Raw genomic sequence first — 24,173 nt, 5'->3', positions numbered from 1 at the left:
ATTTATAAGAAGACCTACCTTCTTAGAACGGCAACACTCAGGAGCACCGATTGCACAATTTATTACAGGCGGTGTCAATGAGCACAAAATGATAATTTTACAAGAGTCTGAGTTTATGAAATTTCCACTTATTTCTCAATAAGGGAAAATAAATAAATCCTTGTAAACAAATTTAATATTAATCGAAAACTTTAATCTTTTATGGCCTTCTAGTTTATTTGGTTATTGAAAATTGAAAATGACAAAATGTTGTAAGTCCTCTTATTATTAGCAAATACTACTTATACCAAGAATGTATTTTTTATACTCAGGGAGAATGAATATGTCGAGGCTCTCGACGGACACGTTGAGGCCCTAACCCCGTCACTCTAAGAGGTGGGAGGAGGAAAAAGGAAGCGGTCTTATTTTTTGTGTCCTCGCAGCAGCGGTAATTGCGTCGAGATACTTAGTTTTTAAGAACCAATGAGATTGCAGTATTATTTGATTTTCTTAAAGCGGAGGAGCATACCGGGGGCCCCAACGGGTGGAATTGGAGAAACGCTAAAAATAATCTCGACATATTCATTCTCCCTGAGTATAAATAAATAGATTCTTGCTTATACTTATAATACTAATTTAGTAACTTTAATTTTATTTAGATTCTTTATTATTTTGGCAGGGACTTCATTCAAATAAATATTACTTTTTTTAAGAAGTAAAATTGTGAAACAGCAGTACTCTAATTTTGCAAGATTAATGAAAATTATAGCAAATAAACTTATTTAACAAGTTGTATGGAAAAATAAAATCTTATTTTATTTTCAAGCTATATTTAAAATAAAAATTAATTTAATTTTTTTTGGAAATGGTAGAAATTAAATATTTAAATTATTTAAATAAATAATTAGTATCAAAACAACGGTTTTTATTTGATATTTGCCGTTTATTAAATACTAGTTTAGAAAATTGGATAGGATAATATTACACTACATGAATAACGAACACTTCCAAATGCAATTATTTATCCTGAGTCCTGGAGAACACTCTTCTTTCTCTCTTCCGTTACACTCAATTTGGATTTCTGCACTTCCTACAACTACTTTTAATGTAATCGACCATTTCTATATTAAGAGAAAACGAAATTGCTGAAATTTTAAAGAAAATTTAGTGGTAAAAATAAAAAATAGAAAAACGACTTAAGCAGAATTTCATGTTATCTCTAACTTCTGAGGCATATTATTTTGTAGTTCTCTATGAGCCGAAAAGTTAGAGAAATCCGTGAAATATTATTTTTATACTGATATTATAACGAATCGGGACCTCACCGAATATTTAACATAGTAGTTCCACTAACCTTATTTGTTTTGATAAAACAACCCCTGGCTTTAATAAATATATGTGGACTTACATATTAACTTGAACGGAGGTCGTAATTTTTTAAGCAGAGTCTAATAACGCGCAAAATAAGAACTGCGATGAAGCGAAAAAATATAATTTATACCAATTATATAAGCAAAAGTACTAAAACTTGTTTCATCAGAGGCAGAAAACACAAACGAATTCTTAATAGAATAGCATTTGGAATCAAATACCAATAACTAATGTTGCGCTATCGACGATGAAGAAGAATACCTAATGTAAATTTGTTTTAAGATAATAATAAATAGGTAAAAAATGACTAAAATCTTAAATAGGTCTAGATCTTCGTCTTATACTTCAAACAAGGATATTAAATTTCTTCTGTGTATTTATTTTAGTTTTGCTAATCCTATTATAATTATTCGATCGGTCCAACTTAACAAAAATAAAACGTTTATTAATTTGGACACATTTTAGGAACTATCTCGGCGAGACTTCGTTCTTTTTCAAGCTAACGAAATGATTAAGGCCGGAAGTTTTTTCTCATTTTGCTTATAGAACAGCCAATAAAATAAACCATTTGAAGTTTCAGACACGGGTCAGTCATTCAGATATTATAAAAAGGAAAGATTATCTCTCAATATCCTTTAATACCAGTGAATTTTCAATATTTGGTCAAATTAAATTATTAATCTCACGTATTTATTAAGTCAGCTTTTATAGAAGTGAGGACAATCTAGTACTATAGTTTAATATGAATCCATTAAATGCAATTATGATCATTCTTTTTAAGGTTTTGAAATGGTTTCGTTAAATGTAAGATCTTCGTAATACATTTCTTTTTCGAAATATGTTATACCAAATCTACTTCGTTGATTTCTAATTTAAGCTCTGCAGAAAACAAACATTTTGACTAAATCAACTTTATTGATCATTGTTACATTACGCAGAATAATAGTATATTATATTGTAACAATAATTCCAAAGTGATGTTTAGGCTCTACGGACCAAGTTGTAACTCCTTTTGGCAACTTAAATGCCAGGTATTAACTTCTGTAGATGATTTAAATATTTTTGAACTAAATTGCTTTTTAGGATACTCCTATCAATGAAGAATTTTTTTTTGACATAGCTATGGTTCTGTTTTTTATTGTTACTGTAAAAATATTACCGAAAGAGGAAAATTGTAAAAAATAAGAAATATATTACGACAAAATACCTATATGATTTACAAAAGTTCTAACATTAGAATCAAATCGAGTTTAAAATATCTTACAAGAAGTGAACCCTTTTAAAATTAATTAAAACAAGATTTCCCATTTTTGACAATAAAGACGACAACGGCGCAGCTTTCCAACGGATGTCTCTTTTGTAAACCCAATTGACCCTAGGCTTAGTGGTTTAACCACTGGGACACGCCCGAGGAGCAGGTCACTTCCATTTTGGGTGCGTCTTAATCACAGTAAAATGATTAAATCAGGTTAATCAAGATTAAAAAATCTAGTCATGATTTAATCACTCTAATCACGATTTAAACGATATTTAATAATTCTAATCAGGATCTATTCTTTTTAATCAGGATTTAAACATTTTAATCACGATTTAATCATTTTAATCACGATTTAATCAATATAAACGGTTGAATCGAGATTTTATCGAGCGCGGTAAATACGAAATAATAATTCTAATCACATATTAAATTATTCGAATTAGCACGTTCTAATCACGCACAATTATAATCATTCCAATTCCCGTTCTAATTTCTAATCGCGATTTTATCATACTAATCACGATTAAATTGAATTTAATCAAAATAATTACGATTAAATCAGATTTAATCTTTCAAGGGGAGCGTCGTTAATCAAGGAAGTGACCTGCCCCTTGGACACTCCTAACACTCCTACACCTACAGTATTGTTATTTATTTTAGTTTCCACAACTCCACAGAGATGGCGCTAGTAGAGGAGGGAGCTTTGTCGAAGGTCAGGGGAACGAAAGGGGGATTCTTGACTTCGTATTTGTAGCCTTCAGTTGTACACCAGAGAAGCTGGCCTTTCTCGCCCAGGCAGCACTGTCCTTCTTAGAAATCAATTGCAGTTGTGTGTTTTCTCCTCTACCAGAACAAAATGCCTGATATTTCATGCAACATTGCTCTCTCATCTCTGGTAAGGTTGATCGTTTGTTTAAACTGCGATTTATTCTTTATACATCCGTTAATATTTAATGTTAAAGCTCATAAATATTGTACATACGGTTCCTCTCCCCAAATAAAGTCTTTATTTATTGACATTAGGTTATTTTATTTCTATCGAAACTGATTCATTTTCCTCTAGGCTGTTAGATCGGTTACAGCTTTAAATTGAATCCATATATCTTCGCTAACTGAGGTTATTATTTGAAGGATCGTAAATTTTTCGAATGTAGTCCGAAAGGGAATTGATATGTATTGGCGTTATTGTTAACCAAAAGATTTCGAACACAGATTCCCTATAAGTACAATTTTAGCGGTATCGCTATATTTCCAATAACAGGTCATATCATACATATATTTATTAATGTCATAGAGCAGTAAGAAAATAAGAGGTTATTTCAAGCAATTTGTGTATAATAACTTCTGACTCAGACAGTAAATAAATCTCATCTACAGAGCAAACTGTAATTATCTTATCAAAAGATATATCCATAAAAACTTGTTGAGGTTAACGGTAATAGTTAGTGTAGGGAGCTGTTGGCTCGCGTGACATGCAGGGCTTGCCACCACCCTCCTACGCATTGTAACCCGGCCACCTGAATTAAAGGCTTCAAAAGTCGCTTGATGACTTAGGCCTAAGTTGGTGCCTTGTGTATTAGCCTAGCTGATTATCCTCAGTTACATCATCTGTTACAGCGGTATAGATATTTAAGGTAGAGGGGTAACCGTTTTCCACCTACTGATAGAAGTCAAAAACCTGCTGCTAAATTATTGCACATTTTTTTAGGAATAACTCCAACATTTAATTCATTATTTGAAGTTTAATAAAAATACGCTTAAGATCCCGTTTCAATGTGCTGTGTCCAACTCACGACGTCTGTCAAACACTTAGAATAGATCCAATGAAGTTAACGATAATATCTTGCATATCAAAGAGGTGGTAGCAATATTTCCATTAGCCTTCATCAAAGTTCGCTTAGCAGGAATAAAGCGTTATCTCGATTTCAACCTTGCTACCAAAATATTGTAGTAAAATTACAGGAGAGTGCCTTTTCTATATTTTACAGCTCCGAGTTTACAGGAAAACATGCGGAAGTTTCGGTGTTGGACAATTCAGTGGGCACGTTTCGTTGCGGTCAATTCTGTGAGGTTTTGGTTTCGGACAATTCGGTAGGGACGTTTCAGTGCCGGACAATTCAGTGGGCACGTTTCGTTTCGGACAATTCGGTAAGGACGTTTCGGTGTCGGACAATTCCGTGGGCACGTTTCGTTTCAGACAATTCGGTAGGGACGTTTCAGTGCCGGACAATTCAGTGGGCACGTTTCGTTTCGGACTATTCGGTGGGGACGTTTCGGTGTCAGACAATTCGGTGGGGACGTTTCAGTGCCGGACAATTCAGTGGGCACGTTTCGTTTCGGACAATTCGGTAAGGACGTTTCGGTGTCAGACAATTCGGTAGGGACGTTTCAGTGCCGGACAATTCAGTGGGCACGTTTCGGTTTCGGACAATTCGGTAGGGACGTTTCAGTGCCGGACAATTCAGTGGGCACGTTTCGTTTCGGACTATTCGGTGGGGACGTTTCGGTGTCAGACAATTCGGTAGGGACGTTTCAGTGCCGGACAATTCAGTGGGCACGTTTCGTTTCGGACAATTCGGTAAGGACGTTTCGGTGTAGGACAATTCAGTGGGCACGTTTCGTTTCGGACAATTAGGTGTAGGGCAATTCAGTGGGCACGTTTCGTTTCCGACAATTTGGTAAGGACGTTTCAGTGCTGAACAATTCAGTGGGCACGTTTCGTTTCGGACAATTCGGTAAGGACGTTTCGGTGTAGGGCAATTCAGTGGGCACGTTTCGTTGTGGTCAATTCGGTAGGGACGTTTCGTTTCGGACAATTCGGTAAGGACGTTTCGGTGTAGGACAATTCAGTGGGCACGTTTCGTTGTGGTCAATTCGGTAGGGACGTTTCGTTTCGGACAATTCGGTAAGGATGTTTCGGTGTAGGACAATTCAGTGGGCACGTTTCGTTTCGGACAATTCGGTAAGGACGTTTCGTTTCGGACTATTCGGTGGGGACGTTTCGGTGTCAGACAATTCGGTAGGGACGTTTCAGTGCCGGACAATTCAGTGGACACGTTTCGGTGTCGGACAATCCAGTGGGCACGTTTCGCTGCGGTCAATTCGGTGGGGACGTTCCGGTGTCGGACCATTCAGTGGGGATGTTTCGGTGCCGGACAATTTGGTGGCGACGTTTCGATGCCGAACAACTATACTAGGCGAGCACGTTTTATGGACATATTCGCTGAAGATCAACAGTTTCCAGCATTATCATCTGCACAATCACCCTTAGTGGAGTCAAAGAAACCCTCACGCCACAATTGTGAAATCAAATCAACATCAATCTAGTCTTAATGTCTGGTGTGGAACTGTTGGTAACACTTTACTAGAACCTGTCTTTCTTCCACCCAGGTTAAATGGTGAGGAGTATTTACGGTTTCTACGAGATACTTTGCCAGAATTATTGGAAGACATAACAATAGAAACGCTAAGGCAAATGTGGTTTTTGCACGACGGAGCTCCACCACACTCGTGCCGAGAAGTAAGAGCTCACCTTGATGAGGCGTTTCCTGATTTAACCCCTCCTGACATTTATCTCTGGGGACACATTTAAGACTTGGTTTACAAGACTAAAGTTCGCGAGATTGATGACCTTCGACAACGAATAATTGATGGTTGTAAAACTATCCGTAACAATCCTGGAATCTTCCAACTGGTTCAAGAATCATTTGAACAATTTAAGTAATTATAATAAATTTGTCCGTGTTACATAAAATTTGAAAAATAAAAATACAGCACTCTAATTTGAATCTTTCATTTAAAAATCGGTGAATAAAGATATTATAGTTGGGAAAACGTAACTAGAAATATCCACTCAAATTAACGGAAAAATATTAATTTTTTTATAATATTTAAAATATAATAATAATAATAATAATTATAATCTGCTAGGCTAATACCCAAGGCACCACCTTAGGCCCAAGTTATCTAGCGACTTATAATGCCGTTAAACAGGTGGCCAGGTTACACACAATAAAAAAATATAATAAACACCCTACCCTGCATTCTGTTGTTTATTATAAACTGTTTTTTCTTACTCAGAAACCAGTGTATTCATATTATTTTTATATAAAACAAGTTGGCAAGCCAAAATATACCTCTCCTCGGAAGAATTGTCTCTAGTGTTATTAATTTCTCGAGATAACCCTTAAAGATGTATCTCCGCAATTTAGAATTATTTCTTAAAAATTTTATCCCCGTTCTATCCCGCCCGGTATAAAATTTAATTATAATAATTGAGACGAAACGACCAATTTTAATTTATTCAGAATATCCTAAGTTAAGTAGTTACAACAGTGAGTTAGACGTACTATAACAATGCACAATTGAATTACACCCTTTTTACAGTACAAGTTTGTCAGTTGAATATAATATTTTAATGAAAGAAATATCTACAGAGGGTATTATAACGACCGTTCGCTTTTTGGCTTATAATTTTAACGGAATCGGGCCGATTTTAATTAAACGATAGTTATCGATATTTTGTTAAAATAATATTCCCTAAGGCCGCGCGATAAATTTACGAGAATAATTTCCCGTCGCCGTTATATCGCAAATTTAGTTGATTCGGGATTGCCAGAACTTTCATGTTGTGGGTGAGTGATTAGAAATAAAATGGCAACCAGAATTATGCAAAATTATAAATGTTTATTTTTATTCAGAACAGTCTATGTAACGTTCTAGATTTAACTTTGATCAATAACCCATATCCCTCCTACGTAGTTGTGCAGAACTGGTACTCAAGTGTCCAAGACTAGATTTGTCTTAGTTCATCGTGATTGAAAAATAAACCAAAACACACTTACACTTAAGTAAATATCATAAATTAAACTGAGTAATTTTAACTAAATTCAAACTACCTTACTATAAACTCTTGTCTTAATTAACAGCTGAGAGCTGTTCGCTACTAATATCTTACAATCTACTTAATTAGCCTCACAGGTTGAGTTGATAATTTCAAGGGTATAATTACGTTATTCCAATAAAAAAAAAACAATCAATTTTATCTTACAGCTGACTTGAGTTAGTTCACAATTACTTTAACACTTTCAGTCTTAAACACGCACTGCTCATACACTTAAGTCCATTCGCTCACGTTCCAAACGCGAAACACCATTTAACTCTTTCCTTGACCGAAGACCGGACATACTAATTAAAATCGCAAAGTTACCTCATAACTTTTGACCGACACCAGGACCCCGTCCTGTATAGTAGTTCGTCTGACCGCCAAGAACTAAGAAAGACTAATCTGCCATATTGACGGCAACGGCTTTATATACGTTTATTTGATGTTTTTTAGTCCCGTCAAGATTTGACTAAAGTTCGAAAAATTGAAGAGATTATATTTTTTACCGGTTTGATTGATAGTTCTCCACACGGTGGCGCTATATTATTACTTTTATATAGTTTCCGCGGGAGTTTTGAATAATTATCCTTTTTCTAAGCGTTATTACAAGGTAAAAACCCCGCCTTATCATAATGGTTTCTTTACTTTTAATATTCCTAAAGGAAGTCAATGGCTCGGCGGAAAACTATCTGCATTGTAACGATGCGACCCGAGTTCAATTACTGAACACGATCAAATAAAGTAAAATACTTAGATATTTAATTATATATAATATTAATCTAATTTATAAATATTAATATAATTTATAAATATTAATATAATTTATAAATATTAATATAATTTATAAATATTAATATAATTTATAAATATTTAATTAAATTTCAGATTAATTTAATTTATTAATATTTAATTAAATACAAGAATATAATTTATAAATATTTCATTAAATATAAGGTTAATATAATTTATAAATATTTCATTAAATATAAGATTAATATAATTTATAAATATTTCATTAAATATAAGATTAATATAATTTATAAATATTTAAAATGATGTAGAATGAATTATAGTACCTAACGTTATAACTTTGTAAATGGCATTCGCCAAAGCTGTTTTTTAGAAAAACACCATAACTTAACAAGCGTTGGTGGCTGAGTGGTTAGAGTAAATCTTTTGCACAAGGCATAACCGGGTTCGATTCCTGGCCGGCGCTATAAAGTCGCAAATTGATACTAAGACGAATACCGTGTACAATTGGTGAAAACCCTGCCATTGGACGTTGAGAGGTAGCATTACACTCAGCACTCGGTCCGTCCCAAAGTCATTAAGAAGAAGTTGGAGATAAAACGCCCGTACAAACACAACAGACTGAACATCCACAACCATCATAACACAGACACACCACAATCTCTACACCCACAACCGACATAACACGAAGTCAACATACACAACCATCAAAACACAAACACAACCAACTCAACACTCACAACCGTTATAACACGAACTCTACAGCCACAACCTACGCACAATCATTACAAAAACGTAATACACCAAACCGTTACGACGGTGAGCGAATTAACATCATCCAAAGCAAACCGCAAATGAATCCGTTAACGCTCACCGTCACACGGTGGTTTTACCAACCCTTCGAGAAACTGCGAACGCAGAGATTTCGAGAAACTGCGTAAGCAATGATTAACCTTTGCACGGAAAATGCGAACGCGTTCGCAGGGCAGACACACACACAGACAGACAGACACGGTGATTGTATAACCCCTCCTAGGGGACTTTGTCCCCTCGGAGAGGTTAAAATTATTGATTTTCTCTGAATAGACAGAATTTAAATGTATTTACACAGCAAGTTGACTCGGGAAAGTGGGAAACGGGGGAAGACCCAAAAACCCTGCCGAGGATTTAAAACTTAGTCATATTTATCTCGTTAATTGTGATGAAAATTGGTAGTTTACGTTTCCCCTATGATAATATCTAATTTACCAAACCATTTTGAAACCGTAGAGCTATTAATTTGAATTTATTTACAGTAAATTTAGTTTTAAGTTTACACTTAAAAGCTGTAACGCTATGGGAAACCATTACCATGGATGAAGGATATGACTGGAAGGCGATACAGTCATAAGGATACGCGACTCTATAGGAAATTTATCAGACTGAATTTTGAAGCGCTGGTACTACGAAAGTTAATATAAATATTTTTTTGTTCTAATCCACTAGAGCTTTAAAATGGCCAACGGCGGAGAAGTTTTTAGTTGGAATTCACAAAGTTGCGCGGCCTACAAATATGAAAATTCGAGGGCTAATAGTCCAGTAGTATCATTTTTTTGGTTTCCTAAGGATAGGGGAAGGTAAGTATTATAAATTCGTCGAAATATCATTAAACCGTGCATTTTATAAACTCATACTGTAGGTGTCCGAAATGGATTGAGAATATTGGAAGGCTAGATTTATTAGAGCGGTCACCAACAATTTTACAAAAACTACCAGAAATTGTCCTGTTTGAAAGTCAGCCACTTAGTGAATCTGGATCAGCAAATGATATTTCTGAAGATTTAAGGGAGATTGATGAAAGAGAATGCAAGTCCCCAAATGCCGATAGTTTAATGGTGATTAATGAAAATCAATCTGAGAATGCAAATGTTGAAGTACTGGAAATGAATGAAGTCAATTTAGAAAATCTTAATTCTAATGTGAATTACCAACGATAATTTGTAAAAGCTAGACGATTGCTTAAAACTCAATATTATGTAAACCAACATCTCACTAAGAAAGTTTATAAACTGGAGAGAGAGCTCAAATTAGATCCAATTGACATTTATTTTCAAAATTTACCTGAAAAGGGCAAACTTTTTTAAAATGCAATTACGGCTTAATAACAAGTCTGCTAGTGGTAGGAGATTATCCAATTATGAAAAACAAATGTGTCTTGCATTACATTTTCAAGGGCCCAAAGTATACAGACAGCTACTTACCAGCACCTCGATCCCTTAACTATTGATTTACTGAAATTAAAAGTTGAAACTATGACTGAAGAAAAAATTAACAGTTGTTACAGTTGATGAAATGTCGTTAAAAGAAGCCCTTCAATATGACACGAAAACTGATGCTGTTGATGGCTTTGAAAATTTCGATAAATGTTGAACTTCAGAATATGCCCACCGTGCTGCAGTTTTCATGTTGTCAGGTTTAACTCATTTTTGGAAACAACCTATCTCGTATAATTTTGTGAAAGACTCTATGAAAAAAAGACATTCTTCATGACATTTTGGTTGAAACAGTAGAAATCTTAATTGAAATTGGCTTTAAAGTAAAAATAGTTATATGTGACCAGGGTGCGAACAATGAGGCAGTATTCAAAAGGCCGCTTAACATCTCTGAAGAGACCCCATACGCTATAATAAAAAATAGTAAAGTGTTTTTTATGCCAGATGTTCCTCATTCCTCACCTATTTAAATCTATCAGAAGTATACTTTTGAAATTCGACTTTGAAGTTGAAGGGGAAAAAGTTTCTTGGGACGATATTGAAACCTTTCACGGTCTTGATTCAGTAGAAGAATTTCAAATGGCTCCAAAATTAACTGAAAAGGATTTAAATCCAACCAACTTTCAGAAGATGTCTGTGAAACGGGCTTGCCATGTTTTTAGTCATTCCGTTGGTATGGGAATATACATGTACGTATTGACCAATAAAATGAAAGAAAAGTGCTTGGCAACAGCAAATTTTATAAAAGTTATGGATAAACTTTTCGATATATTTAACTCCTGCAATTTGAAATCAGACAAAGATTGAAGAAAACCACTGGTAAAAGACTGCGCAAGCTTATCATTTTTTAAAGAAAAACAAGAATGGTTTACAAAGATAAAAGTATTGGATTGCAAAAGAGAACCACCATGCATTAAGGGATGGCGAATTGCAATCTCAGGTCTATTAAAATTAAGTCATGATCTCTTTGAAAACCACTAAGTAAAATGTATTTTGACGTCTAATCTTAATCAGGATGTGCTTGAAAATTTCTTCTCAAAAGCGCGGTCTTAACAGGAAGCAAAGAGAACCCAACTTGCCAGCAATTTCGTTACACATTCCGAAAGCTCTTGTGTTCGTCACTTTTCTCAAAATCAGACAAGTCATTTTGCAAAAATGTAGAAGAGAAATACTTTGTAAAATTGACAGAATTCATGAGCATTTGAAGCTCCAGTTGAAGATGAAGAAATAAATTTCTGCGATAGTTTTAAATGTAATGCCACCACCTACAACAGTTACCCATCTTCCACTTGTACAAAGAAATGTTCTAACCCATGTTGCTGGTTATATAGGGATGGAAATTATTGAAACTCACCCCCATTGCAACAAATGCCAAAATGCCATACTAAAACATTCAACAAAAATGACAATGAGATGCTAATCATACTGCGTTTCTACATAAACGGTTCGGATAAAGAGTTTGGAAACTAAATAGTGCCTACTACCACATTTTCGGAAGCTATAATGAAATTTGACTTTTTTATCAGCTTTTCAGTCGCACAATGCATAAGAAAAATCTCATGGCAAAACTGGATTTCAAAATGGGAGATATTGATCTTCCTGAATCAATATGTAAAGAAATACAAATAAAAGTCCGACAGTTTTTCATCAGATGTAGGATTCTTCGTTCTCTTACAGTACATAATGAAGATCACGCAGTAGCTAAAGCTGCCATGAGAAAAAGTCAAAGTATTAAAGACAATAATGAATGAAAGAAAGAATCGCAAACTTGCAAAGGTTCTACACTTGTAGACGTACTATTACAAGATACCAATTGGGTTTATACATGGTAGTTTGCTATTTTGAAATATATGAAAGTGAACATTTTCTATTTAGAATAGTATGACAATTTTCTCTACCTGATTTCAATGCAGTCTTAAGTTTGTAAGTCTTAAATAATGTTATATGTTAATATATTACAAGAGGAATATATTACTACATAAAGAATTAAAAATATTATTATCCATAATAAAACAAAGCTTTAATCCATACTGATTTTTGAATTTATCATACAGGTATTAATAATTATTAAACAGTTTAAAAACTACAATTAGTAAGTTTAATTTAAACTTATTAGTTGTTTCCGTTAGATAAAATGCACGGTTTAATCCATTCCAACTAAAAACTTCTCCGCGTCGGATATTTTAAAGCTGTAATCGATCGCAACAAAATATATATATATTTTTTTTTCGCAGTAACAGCGCTGGCTCACAGGCGGCGTTTCAAAATCCAGTCTGCTAAATTTCCTATAGAATCGCGTATCTTTATGCCTGTATCGCCTTCCAGTCATATCCTTTATCCATGCCATTACCGTCACCGAGAAAATCCTCTACTCGCGGAACCTCACGATATTTCCCAAAATTCCATTAGTTTCTCGCCTTCCCGGCGATGGAGCCATGATCGCCACCCCAGGGCAAAATACGGTAGTCTGCTAGCTGTCACCTCCGTACTATCCCACTGCCTAAAATTTATTTACTAACCTTGGTACTATCCCACCGGAGAATCATGGGTCTATATGTCTATGATTGTTACTTACGTGATTAGACATTTACTTCTTATTTCCAGTTAATTATAACAAGATATGGGCTCACTACATTAGAAGTACGTAGAAGTAATAATTAACAGACTTTAAAGCCCAGTTCACACTATACAATTAATTGGGCCACTTAATTGAAATAAACTGATTGTAACCAAGAAAATTGAATAGTGTGAACAGAAAAATTGTAACCATTGTTCCAACTTTTTCTGTTCACACTGTAAAATTTTCTTGCTTACAATTAGTTGGTTTCAATTAAGTGGCCCAATTAATTGTATAGTGTGAACTGGGCTTAAATCAGCTGAGTAGACAGTTTAAACATCTATTAGAACAATTATTTTATTGCGTGTTAGCTGAGGCCTAATTTTGACGTGAAGCTCAGACCATGGACTAATTAACACAGGGACACCCCGTTCCCGAATATTTGCTTCGGGTGATTGTTAAATGTGCGCGCTGGCGGTATAGTTAAGAACTAACGGAAAACTAGGGTCAAACGGGGTTGAGAAAAGGGGGGAATAAACATAAAGCTAGTCCATGTAGCTAACATGTTGTGGCGCGTAAAGTTTTGTTTTTCGGATTTAAATTAGCAAGAATTATCCTTCTTAATTTGAAGATAATAGAAAATGAATTTTTCTTCATTAACTTATGAAACGATATTCATTTCTCAACTTAAAAAAGTGTTTACCAAAGCTTAATAAACAGCCTTTCTATCGCTATCAATTTCAGAATTTTGGTTTAGGGAATGGTATAAAAAAGTCCACTAACAAAAAATAAAATAATAATAACAATAAATTTTAAAATTTTAATGTTAAATGTCTAGGGAAGAAAATAAATATTGATACCTTTGTGGGCAAAATTGGATCAAAGATTTTCTGTTAAAAATTGGAGGAGCAGTGGACTATGATTTGAAAGGCTGAATGACGTCATTCTGTTGTTCACAAGAATATTTTTTTAAACTTTTAATTAATTTGACATAATAATCAACAATAAAATATTATATGTCCCTTTAAGGCTGCACATTTAACGAGCTCTAAACTGTTTTTTCAGTTTGAAAAACGTTTTTGTTTTAATATATGCCCATTTATGAGAAGTGGTGCTTTACAAGAATTACATCCCAATTTTATAATTTTTTTAAAATTAGTGCTTTCTAAAATTAAAAATTAAATGTTTGTAGTGTCTCTAATAAAAAAAGCCAAACTAAGGCCTGCATAGGAAAATAATTAAAAACTAAAAAAATACTGTTATATTAGTTCACCACATAAAAATTATTACCTTTGCTGCGCAAATACTCAGCCCGTCGTTTTGCCTTTTTCTTTTGTTTCCTTGGAATTTAAAATTTTAAAGCTCGAATATTATTAGTTGTTAAACTTACCAGCTGTCAAAAATTTAAACATTCAAAAAATACTGATAGATTAGTTCCACCAATGATAATATAAACCCTATATTCGATATCACGGTGCTTTTACATTGACTATACGCCATGAAGGTTTTTACGTAATTCTAGGCCAAAATCCGAAAAGTTGGGCTCCTAAATTATGAAGATTTGTTCGTTTTAAATCATTATGTTTAAACATGTTAGAATATGAAAATTAACATTTGACGCGGGCATGCTGCATTAAAACCGCCATTGAAACGACGCCATGTCGGCAAGTTGGCAACTTTTTCCCGACTTCCACCCGTTCCCGTTGCGCATGCGCACCAATCTGAATTTTACGTGGGAAAATGGATGCCTCGAAACCGTAATTTCGTGGCTTCAAAAATTTATATATCGTATATCCTCGGCGTTATTGATCAAATTATAAATCGTGAAAAGACGGGCCTATGAAGTGAATAACGCTGATTTTAAATCCGTTTACAGAATTAAAATACGACCAGTGGTTGAGGTTACAGCGCGACCCAAAAAGGGCTAAAAGTCTCTCAAGCTGAGTTGACGTCTTCCACGACCAAACCGGTAAATTGCCAATATACGCGCAGTAGAGGTGGAAATGGGGAAAAAAGTTGAGCTCAAAATATAGTCCGCGGGCGCGGACTATAATAGATCAATTCTTGCTATTACTGAAGCCCGCGATAGTAAAATAAATATTGTTTTACCTAAATACTATTACCATAAGTCGATAATATTCTCCAATAAGTTTGTCAAGCCCATTATAGAGTATCTCTTGTGATGGCTCGGAGTAAACGTTTTGCATGTGAAGAATACGAAGTGTCATACTTATGTAACAATATTATAAACTCATGCTATTACTCTCTAAGGCTTCCTGATCCTATGTTTTGATATATCAGCCGCGTCACTCGTGACGTCATGATGACATTTCACTACGAGGAGCCCGGGAAACAAGCATGCTTTTTTTATACTCGTTATTTTAATATTTCATTCATTCGGAACGTTACCATCTACGGATTGCCGAGAGATTTCTTATGAATATTTAATGCCACAAGCAATTACTATTTATAAACAAATAAGTCTTGAATCGTTGAACAATCGTGGTTCTTTTTTAACTAGTTTAGTTATCCAATTTACTGTTAAATTGATCAATGTAAAGTTAAGCCTGTGTTATTGTTTCTTTGAAGTTTGAATTTCATTTGCATATTTAGTGGTTGAAACATTTTTAATGAAAGGAAACCAATGACCGGACGTCATTGTAGTGTACCGGGGTGTACAACATCATATTATAATTCTCCAAGTGTAAGCTTAAGTCCATTTCCAAGAAACGTTAATTTAAGAAATGAATGGATTAAAATAATTGAAGAAAATTCGATTGGAATTAAATCTCAGAAGGCCATGGTGTACACCTATCTCCAGAAAACCCCTTGGTCAAAAATTTCATTTAGTGTGTGGTTACCATTTTAACAAATCTGGTCACAAAGAATACATGGACAATGTTCAATTTTACTTTGGAGAGTTCACGAGTCCCTGAATTGTCACATGAGATTGAAATTTACGAAACAGTACCAATTACAGTATCCAATATCTTGTGTGAGGAACCATCAGGGAGCTGCAATCGAACTGAACTTGATTTAAATATAATTTTAGGACCTGGAAAGACTGGTACGTTACTTTAGCTATTTTTTTTAATTTTTAAAAGTGTATCTTTTCAGTTTGTATTTTTGGTTAGTTTCAGAACATAATTATTGCTTGGAATCAGACTTAAATTATCTGTCAGGCACAATAAATAAAGCATGAAATGAAATTTAAGAAATGAATGAACTAAAAAGTAAATTCGCGAACCTACAAAGACAGAATAAAAACTTAGTGAAGGAAAATAGCTCATTGAAAGAAGATTCATTAAAATTACAAGAATGTTTATCAGAAATAACCAAACTTAAAGCCGAAATTAGTATTTTGAGTAGCAGTGTATCCACTTTGAGAGAACAAAATATGGTTTATAAAGTTCAATTTAATAATTTGAAAGCATCGCTGAAAGAATCTGACAAATTTACGTTAAGTAAGGTCTCTTCTTCTCCGGCTATCCTGAAGTTATATACTGGTTGCGACAACATAGATGTATTTGATGATTTATTTTCATTTATCAAACCGGATTTAAAGGACTTAAAAATGTATAATGGAGCAACTGGATACAAGCGTTAACATAATAGAGAAGAAGATAAAGTGTATGGTCGACCAATGCGGCTGCCTTTCCGAGATAATTTGTTTTTAGTTCTTTGCCGATTAAAAGTTGGCCTAATGGAAAAAGATCTCGGCTATAGATTCAAAATTTCCATCTCTACAGTTTCAAATATCTGTATAACCTGGTTTGATTTGTTGGAAAAACGTTTGTCTCAAATACAAATGTGGCCTTCACGCACGATTATTGACAAATTTATGGCGCAAGAATTCAAACAGAAAAATCCCACTATTAGGGTGATCATAGATGTTTCGGAGTTATTTATACTGAAACCCAATGACTACAATACTCAATGTGACACATGGTCGTGCTTTAGAAACCACAACACTGCGAAAGGCCTACTCGGAATTACCCCGAATGAGTTTTTCAGTTTTGTATCTAATCTGGTGCCAGGCCGAATGTCTGACAAAGATTTGACACAACAGTGTGGGTTGTTAGATCTCCTTGAACCTTCAGACGGAATTTTAGCTGATAGAGGTTTCTTAATACACAAGATGTTAATAGAAAAAGGGGTGATATTAAACATGCCTCCATTTTTAAAGAATAAGGCTCAACTATCAACTGAAGAAGACACCGAGACTCGTAAGATAGCTAGTTTACGAATTCAGGTAGAGCACGTAATGAGGAGAGTAAAAGAGTATCATATACTTAGCACTATTTTTCCTAACAATATGCATAATCAACTAAACAAGGTATGGAAAATTTGTAATTTTTTGGTAAATTTCTGCAATGAGCCGTTGTTAGATATAAAACCGTTAAAGATATCATAAGTAAAATAATAACAATAACTATGACACTTTTTGAAATGTTATTCATCGCTTTAAAACCAAAACAAGTTATCTTTTTAAGATTTATGTACAAAGTTACGTGGTTGTGGTTTTAAGGCGACGTATTGCAAATTTTTACCACTCAGTTGTCCCATGGAAAAATGAAATGCATTTTTATAAGATTATCATTATTATTGTTATTCCAGAATTTGAACTTTTTCAAAAGGTTTTTCAGACTTGCTCTAAGGTAGCGACTTACGCAGCTTTGACTTTGAAGTGCAATTTGTATTATGTCACTAATGATTATATTATATCTATGTTATTCTTATATTACAAAAATTGTTTATGCAATAAGCCTTTTGATGTATAAAATTTCATTAAAATATTTGAAATAGATGTATATCTAAACAACATTAATGATTCTTTGGTAAATATTGTATTGCAAAGTCTTCCCAAAAATTCTACAACTTAGGAACCATAACATGACTGAAAACTGTATTATCGTAATATATTCTATCACAGAATGGCTTATTATCTCCACAGTCAACCAAAAGATCACACCACTGAAGGCCTGTTACACCCATTTGAAAGTAAAATTTGTGATTTCTGTATAAACGTGGAACACCATTTTCATCCATTTAAAAAAAAATTAATGTTGATTATCTTGTTTCAATGGTTTTTTGAATAGAAATATTTTGTTCCTTACATTTGGCCAAGGTTTTGACCTCAAGCAAACCCCATCCGATAGTTTCGTGATAAACCAAATGGTCGGGTGATCTATACTGATATAGGTATATCCTTTGAGTTAGTCTCACTAGGAGCTTCTTAGCTTGGAGTAAATTGATGGTATTTTTGCGGGGCAAAATTATTTTCTTCCTGAATGCAAAACAAGCATAGGCCTCCTATTTCCCCTTGCCATTCTTTCAGATAAAACCTTTAATCGCTGTTGAATTTTTTAATTGTCATTTTGGGTATTTATATTATCAATAGAACTAAAATTTAAGGAAGTCCTAATTTTCAATTTTTCATTACATTTCTCGGGTTTATGTTTGATGAAATGTAATTCTGAGAATAACTTTCTAGAAATTTTCTTCTGCGTTGTTGGTGCACTCCGCGCTCTTTTTTTTTCGTACAATCTCTATCATCGGGGATAAAAGTCTGGCCAGCTCACTTACAATCTAATATGTACCACAACACGGCATCAATATGCTTGCACACACCTTTTCCCCCAGCTTCACACACACACCATGCCGACTCTATTATTGCTGAGCCTTTATTTATCACTATAAAGACTTCGTACTTATTTGTAAGTGTGAAAGAGCCTTCGACTTTACTCTTTATATATACATTTGGCACTGTTGACGATTTAGGTCCAGAGCTTAAAATCACATCAGAATATTTACTTGCATTGAACATTCGGTACCCCAATGTAAGATGTATTTTGGCTAGAGATTCATTATGATGACTAATAATACTTGTTTTATTAAAATTGCCAGTAATGTTATAGAACAGTTTGGTCCAATTTCCTTTGGGGAGAAGTATCTTCTTGTTTATTGCCTTATTCTTGGGATTTTTCAAGCTGATCCTAAACATCAGTGTGTCATATAGTTTAGCCTAACTATATATTTGTTAGCGTAACTTACTTCTTGCACTTTTTAGCAGCCGCCAAATTATCCATTTAGTAAAACCCTTTATGAACTAATTTATTACGACGAATATGCGTTAAGTAACGATAATTTAATTCATTTAAATTAAACAAAAGCTAATCCTAAAAACCCATAGCAAAGTAGCACTTTAGCAGACTATAACTCGTCGAAGAAAATATTGGACGAGTCGCCCTTTTTATATAGATCTTGCTCTTCAAAACTGAACTGAACTCCAACGTATCTCGTGACGAAAGCGATACATAAAAACAAGTTCGGCAAGCATAATGACTTTATAGAAAGGCTTATTATTCGGGGGCACTATCAGTTCAGAAGTGGTAAAACTACGAACCATTCAAGGCTCTAATTGGAATTCAGAGGTTATAAATATATAAGGCCCGTACCCAGCGCCCGAAACTCACGGCTGCTCTATTCAATTCTGGCAGTGGCGTAACGAGGGTTTTATGGCGCCCGGGGTAAAACTATTGAATGGCGTACTTTTGTGTGCAAAAACAATTAAATTATTAAATTTTGATCGTAGGTAAAAATATCTTCAAACAATTTTTCAGTGTCGACCGGTTCAAGTTGGCCCGCCTGCGTCCCGTTCGGTACGCTTCTGATTTCTGGATGAATGTACATATAGTCCTAATAAAAATTACGTATTAAAATTTCTATCTCCAAAATTTATATCCAAATATTACGATTAAATATGTAATCGATATGTATATCATGGGTAGTGACTGTAATCGCGAGTGATAATAATGTAGTAATACCGTCTAGCAACTGTTAATTTTAAATTACAAGCTCTGGACCAATACATGTTTCTATTTTGAAATCTGACAAGAAAAAAGTTCGCGCCGGTGGAGGTTTCAGGGTTCTAGCCCGCACCTAATGTAACCCACAGGCGTTCCACCGTATGTCAACATATGCCTGTTTCAATGAATCAGTGAACCTTCCCGCAATTATTCTGTCCGATAGAGAGTCCGCCAGCCCGTTGTTTTCCAAACGCAAAAGGCTTTTGAAATATCAGCCCGCGTAAGCAATGGGCCGGCCTTAATCGGCCCGCGGGGTTTTTCACGGATTTAGGGCGGCCCGCTCATCTCACTTGACGGTTATGTAGGTTTTATTTCCAATACATGCCAAAGTACGAGTACACACTTTGGTTGTTAGATGGCACCAATGAAAAACTACACATATTCAGAAATTTTCAGAAATGGGTGGTAACCTTCTAAAATTCGTTATTGCCCAGCGATCTTTTCGAACTTCATTTTCTCTACTATTACGGCTAATTGGTTATTACATATTGTTCTTACATAATCGATACCGTTATGTTTTAGAGGAAAACAATTAGTTCAATAACGCACCTTTTTAGGATTAAATACATGTCGGTCTCTTTTTAGACCCCGAGCACAGGAAAGAAAGCGCCTTCTACATTCACTCTTTTTAAATATTCGTATGAATTTCGCAGACGACTTTTGAATTTTTCGTATAACATATCGTAGTATTGCATTCACATAATATATTTTCAAACTCGGCCAGCAAGCGGCGACACATGGGGCCTATACCGATTTATATTTATTACGCCCCTATACACCGATTTCTTACATTTCTTTACTACACCTTTAGACCAATGCCGTTACAGAATTAACCCTAAGACCGATTTAATACTGTAATGTTCCTTTTGACCGATTAAATTAAGTTAATCCTTATACCGAATTATTAAAATGCCCTTTATACCGATTTATTTAAATATTAGTGATCATTTAAAATTTTAGTAAAAATGGTGACCCTTATTTATTACTTTTGTGCCCCTTTATACCGATGTTTTACATGTATGCCGCTTGATACCGATTTAATTCAGTCTTATACTGGCGCCCCCTCTCGCATCGAGCGCTCCGGGAGCACTAAAACTTGATCCGAAAAATTTGATGGATCAACAGATCACGAAATGTTTTGACGTTGTTTTATGGCGCGTTCTATTGTGAAACCCGATCTAGAGCGATTTAAAATTGAGGATTTCATACACTGGAAACTGTTATCGCCCTTGATCGATGTAAATCTCAGGTAGAGCGATTAAAGGACGGTCTCAGAGCTTCCTAGTGGAAATCGCTATTTGTGGTGTAATCGTCTAATCGGAAAAATAATTATACTTTATTTGGCCGTAATCACTTTTAGAATAGTGATTCGCTAATACCCGGAGTTCTAATACGAATGAAATCCCCATTGCCATGAACGCTGTTAGAGGGTAAATCTTCAAAATCAGCTTCAGATTGAAACTTTTCCATTTTCTGCATTGATCTGTTTCAAACATATATGTAAGCTTTTTAGGTCTCACTCCCGTGCGTAAAAAAACACATTAAGGTAGAAGTGTCGCCGCCTACTGTCCAACTTTAAAAATAATTCTGTTAAAGAAATGCTACGATGTTATACGAAGAATTTTAAAGACGTCTGCAAACTTCATACGAGTGTTGACACGAGTGAGTGTAGATGGCGCTTTATTTCCTAAGCTCGGGGTCTATATTCATTCTCGTGACTCGCGAGTGGAATTAAGGAATTTGGTAGATTTTTATACGCAATACATATAATAGTGAGGCAAACTGGCCGCCTCGGAGGATTTGGGTTGCCTGCTGTGGGGCGGCAGGTCTCCGTATGAGGAGCAGTGGTCCCGTTTGTCGGTCTTTTGGAGTGCACTGGAATCTCCGGTGCCAGCTGTGCCAGGTTATGCGGACCACTGTGTGCCTGTCGTTCCCCTTTAGACACTCTTTCTGAAGGTTATGACTCTCTACCTATGTAGGTATTGTGTCGGCTGCAGTTGCTAGAGCATTCGCTCTTATTCCCACGGCTAAGACTATTTACCCTTGATTTTCTCCCACGGCTAAGACTATTTTCCCTTGATTTTCGGTGGTAAATAGACTTGCTAGAGCGGTCAGTGCTATTTACCACCGAAAAAGATGAAGCCCTGAAAATCGGGGGTAAATAGGCGGCTTCTTAATCAATGTTTTGTACCACCGAAAGTCGGGTCATCTTTCTCTTCGGTGGTAAATAGGATCGGCAGCGCTATTTACCACCGACAGATTTTTCTCGCACAACCAATAATTTTTGACAACAAACGAGCGATTTACGATGATCTTTATATAATCAACCAAGTGTATCAATTTAGAGCCTGGTATACCGCAAACAGTGCACACCACCGAAGGTTTTCATCATTTTGGCCTTAACCAGCGTCCGCAGCCCGGACTGGTGTCGGAACAGCCAAGGCCGCAAGAGAACCCTACCAATGACGGTGCAACAATGGGACGACCAAGCCCTCACTTCGCACACAGCAGTGGGAATAGGCGGATGCTATTTACCCCTGAATTTGCCGAAAGTCGGAGATAAATAGCATACGCCGCGCGGTTTCGACTATTTACCCCCTATTCAATCAATCAATTCCATCCGTTTTCTTTTAATAGACGCTTTGGATACATTATCTATAAAGGGCCAAGTCAAAAGCGACTAATTTTCGGGGTTTAATAGCCATACCTAAATATTTACTATTAACCCCCGAAAATCGAGGGTAAATAGACACACCGATAATCATAGGCACCGGTCAATGCGTGCCCAAGGTTTGTTAGATGCAAATTAATGTTGGGTTGCTGTGGATCCATTATATGGAGCAGATGTAACAGTTGCGCAAAACGCTGTATACCCTAAAACGAGGGCTATATTTTACATGATTGTAAATGATGAAAGTCTAGACGATATAGTAGACTGTACTACAGCGAAAGAAATTCCGGAAACCTTAGAGCGCATTCATACGAAGTACGACACATGGCATGGCCTTTTGCTTATGAAACATTTTGTTACCACCGATAAGAAACACGATGACCCATAGAAGACTATTTGTCAAGATGAAAGTATCTCTATCACAAAGTTCGTTGATGCAGTTATTTCTGGATTTGTAGTACTTGGATTACCCGAAGAATATAAATATTAAAACGTCGTCTTAAATCTGGGAAGAATAACGAGCCCGATAGATAAGAACCAAAGCAAAATAAAGCTTTAATAACGCAATCCGGTGTACAAAAACGTGGAACAGCATAAAGAAGAAGCCGAGCTAGCATGGCTAGATGAGGAAATTCAAGTAGAAACACACAATCACCAAACTCCCAAGGAGAGTGGAGCAGGGTTGGCTGATTTCAAACAACTTGATTTTGGTCAATTTTTATAAAGAATTTTCGAAAAAGAAAAACCTCGCCAATTGCTATAATATAGGTTTAAATATAATCTTTCTTGTACTTCCCCCTAATGTTGCATTGGATTCTACCTGTGGGTGGGGATTCCACCGATTTTTTTTGTAAAGTACCAAAATAGGTTTAAAAAAAACTTCTATATTATTATCACATATAGATTAAATCTTTAAGGTAAAAAATTTAAACTAAATTATATAAAACTTTGAAGTTTTAATTCCAATCAAAAAATCCATAAAAATCCAAAAATCATTAAAATTCGATTTAAATAAAAATTGTCAACCCTGGAGTGGAATTAAATCCCATACCAATAACAGATGTTACAAAAGTCTTGAGTTTGGGCATATTGCACTCACAACGAAATTAAAAGTCAACCTAGGTTTTTGCCTGTCAAAACCGATAATGACAATTTTCGCCAACAAACAGGAAGTAACCAAAGAAAGCAATAGCACACTCCGTAACTCATCCCTCTTTGCGGCGCAGTACACCGCTAGAGGTTCAAATGGTCATTGGGTGCTTGACAGTGGATCAACCGATCACATGACATCCCCACATGACAAATTCATTACTTTTACCGAAGTCAACGTAGCCGAAGGGGCAATCCTAAACTCAACCGGATTGGGTGATGTTCTAATAAGTGTCGGATGACCGTGGACACTATAATTTGACTTCGAGAAATACTCTCTACGTACCTGATTTGAAAGATAATTTAATTGATATCAACTAGCCAAGTTAGAGACGAGCGGTTTCATATAGTCATGAAATAGAATTTAGCAAGAATAGAACTGGATGGAAAATTCATTGCTGCAGATCGAAAAGAAGGTCGTTTCTATAGTAT

At 35.2% G+C, this 24,173-nt stretch overlaps 1 protein-coding gene across 1 annotated transcript; it reads left to right on the top strand.

The window, feature by feature from the left end:
- The first annotated feature begins 16,755 nt into the window (after positions 1–16,755).
- On the top strand, positions 16,756–23,316 carry LOC149939230 (uncharacterized). Its single transcript, XM_090179068.1, has 2 exons — positions 16,756–17,388; positions 23,185–23,316. The coding sequence occupies exons 1-2, from the start codon at positions 16,756–16,758 to the stop codon at positions 23,314–23,316; spliced, it is 765 nt and encodes a 254-aa protein (XP_090035194.1).
- Positions 23,317–24,173: the final 857 nt, after the last annotated feature.

This window comes from Leiobunum rupestre, chromosome 6 (genome assembly GCF_980474605.1).
Source record: "Leiobunum rupestre chromosome 6, qqLeiRupe1.1.hap1, whole genome shotgun sequence".
In the NCBI taxonomy this organism is placed as follows: domain Eukaryota; kingdom Metazoa; phylum Arthropoda; class Arachnida; order Opiliones; family Sclerosomatidae; genus Leiobunum; species Leiobunum rupestre.
The sequence above is the reverse complement of the archived record's forward strand: the minus strand, read 5'-3'. Positions and strand labels throughout refer to the sequence as shown.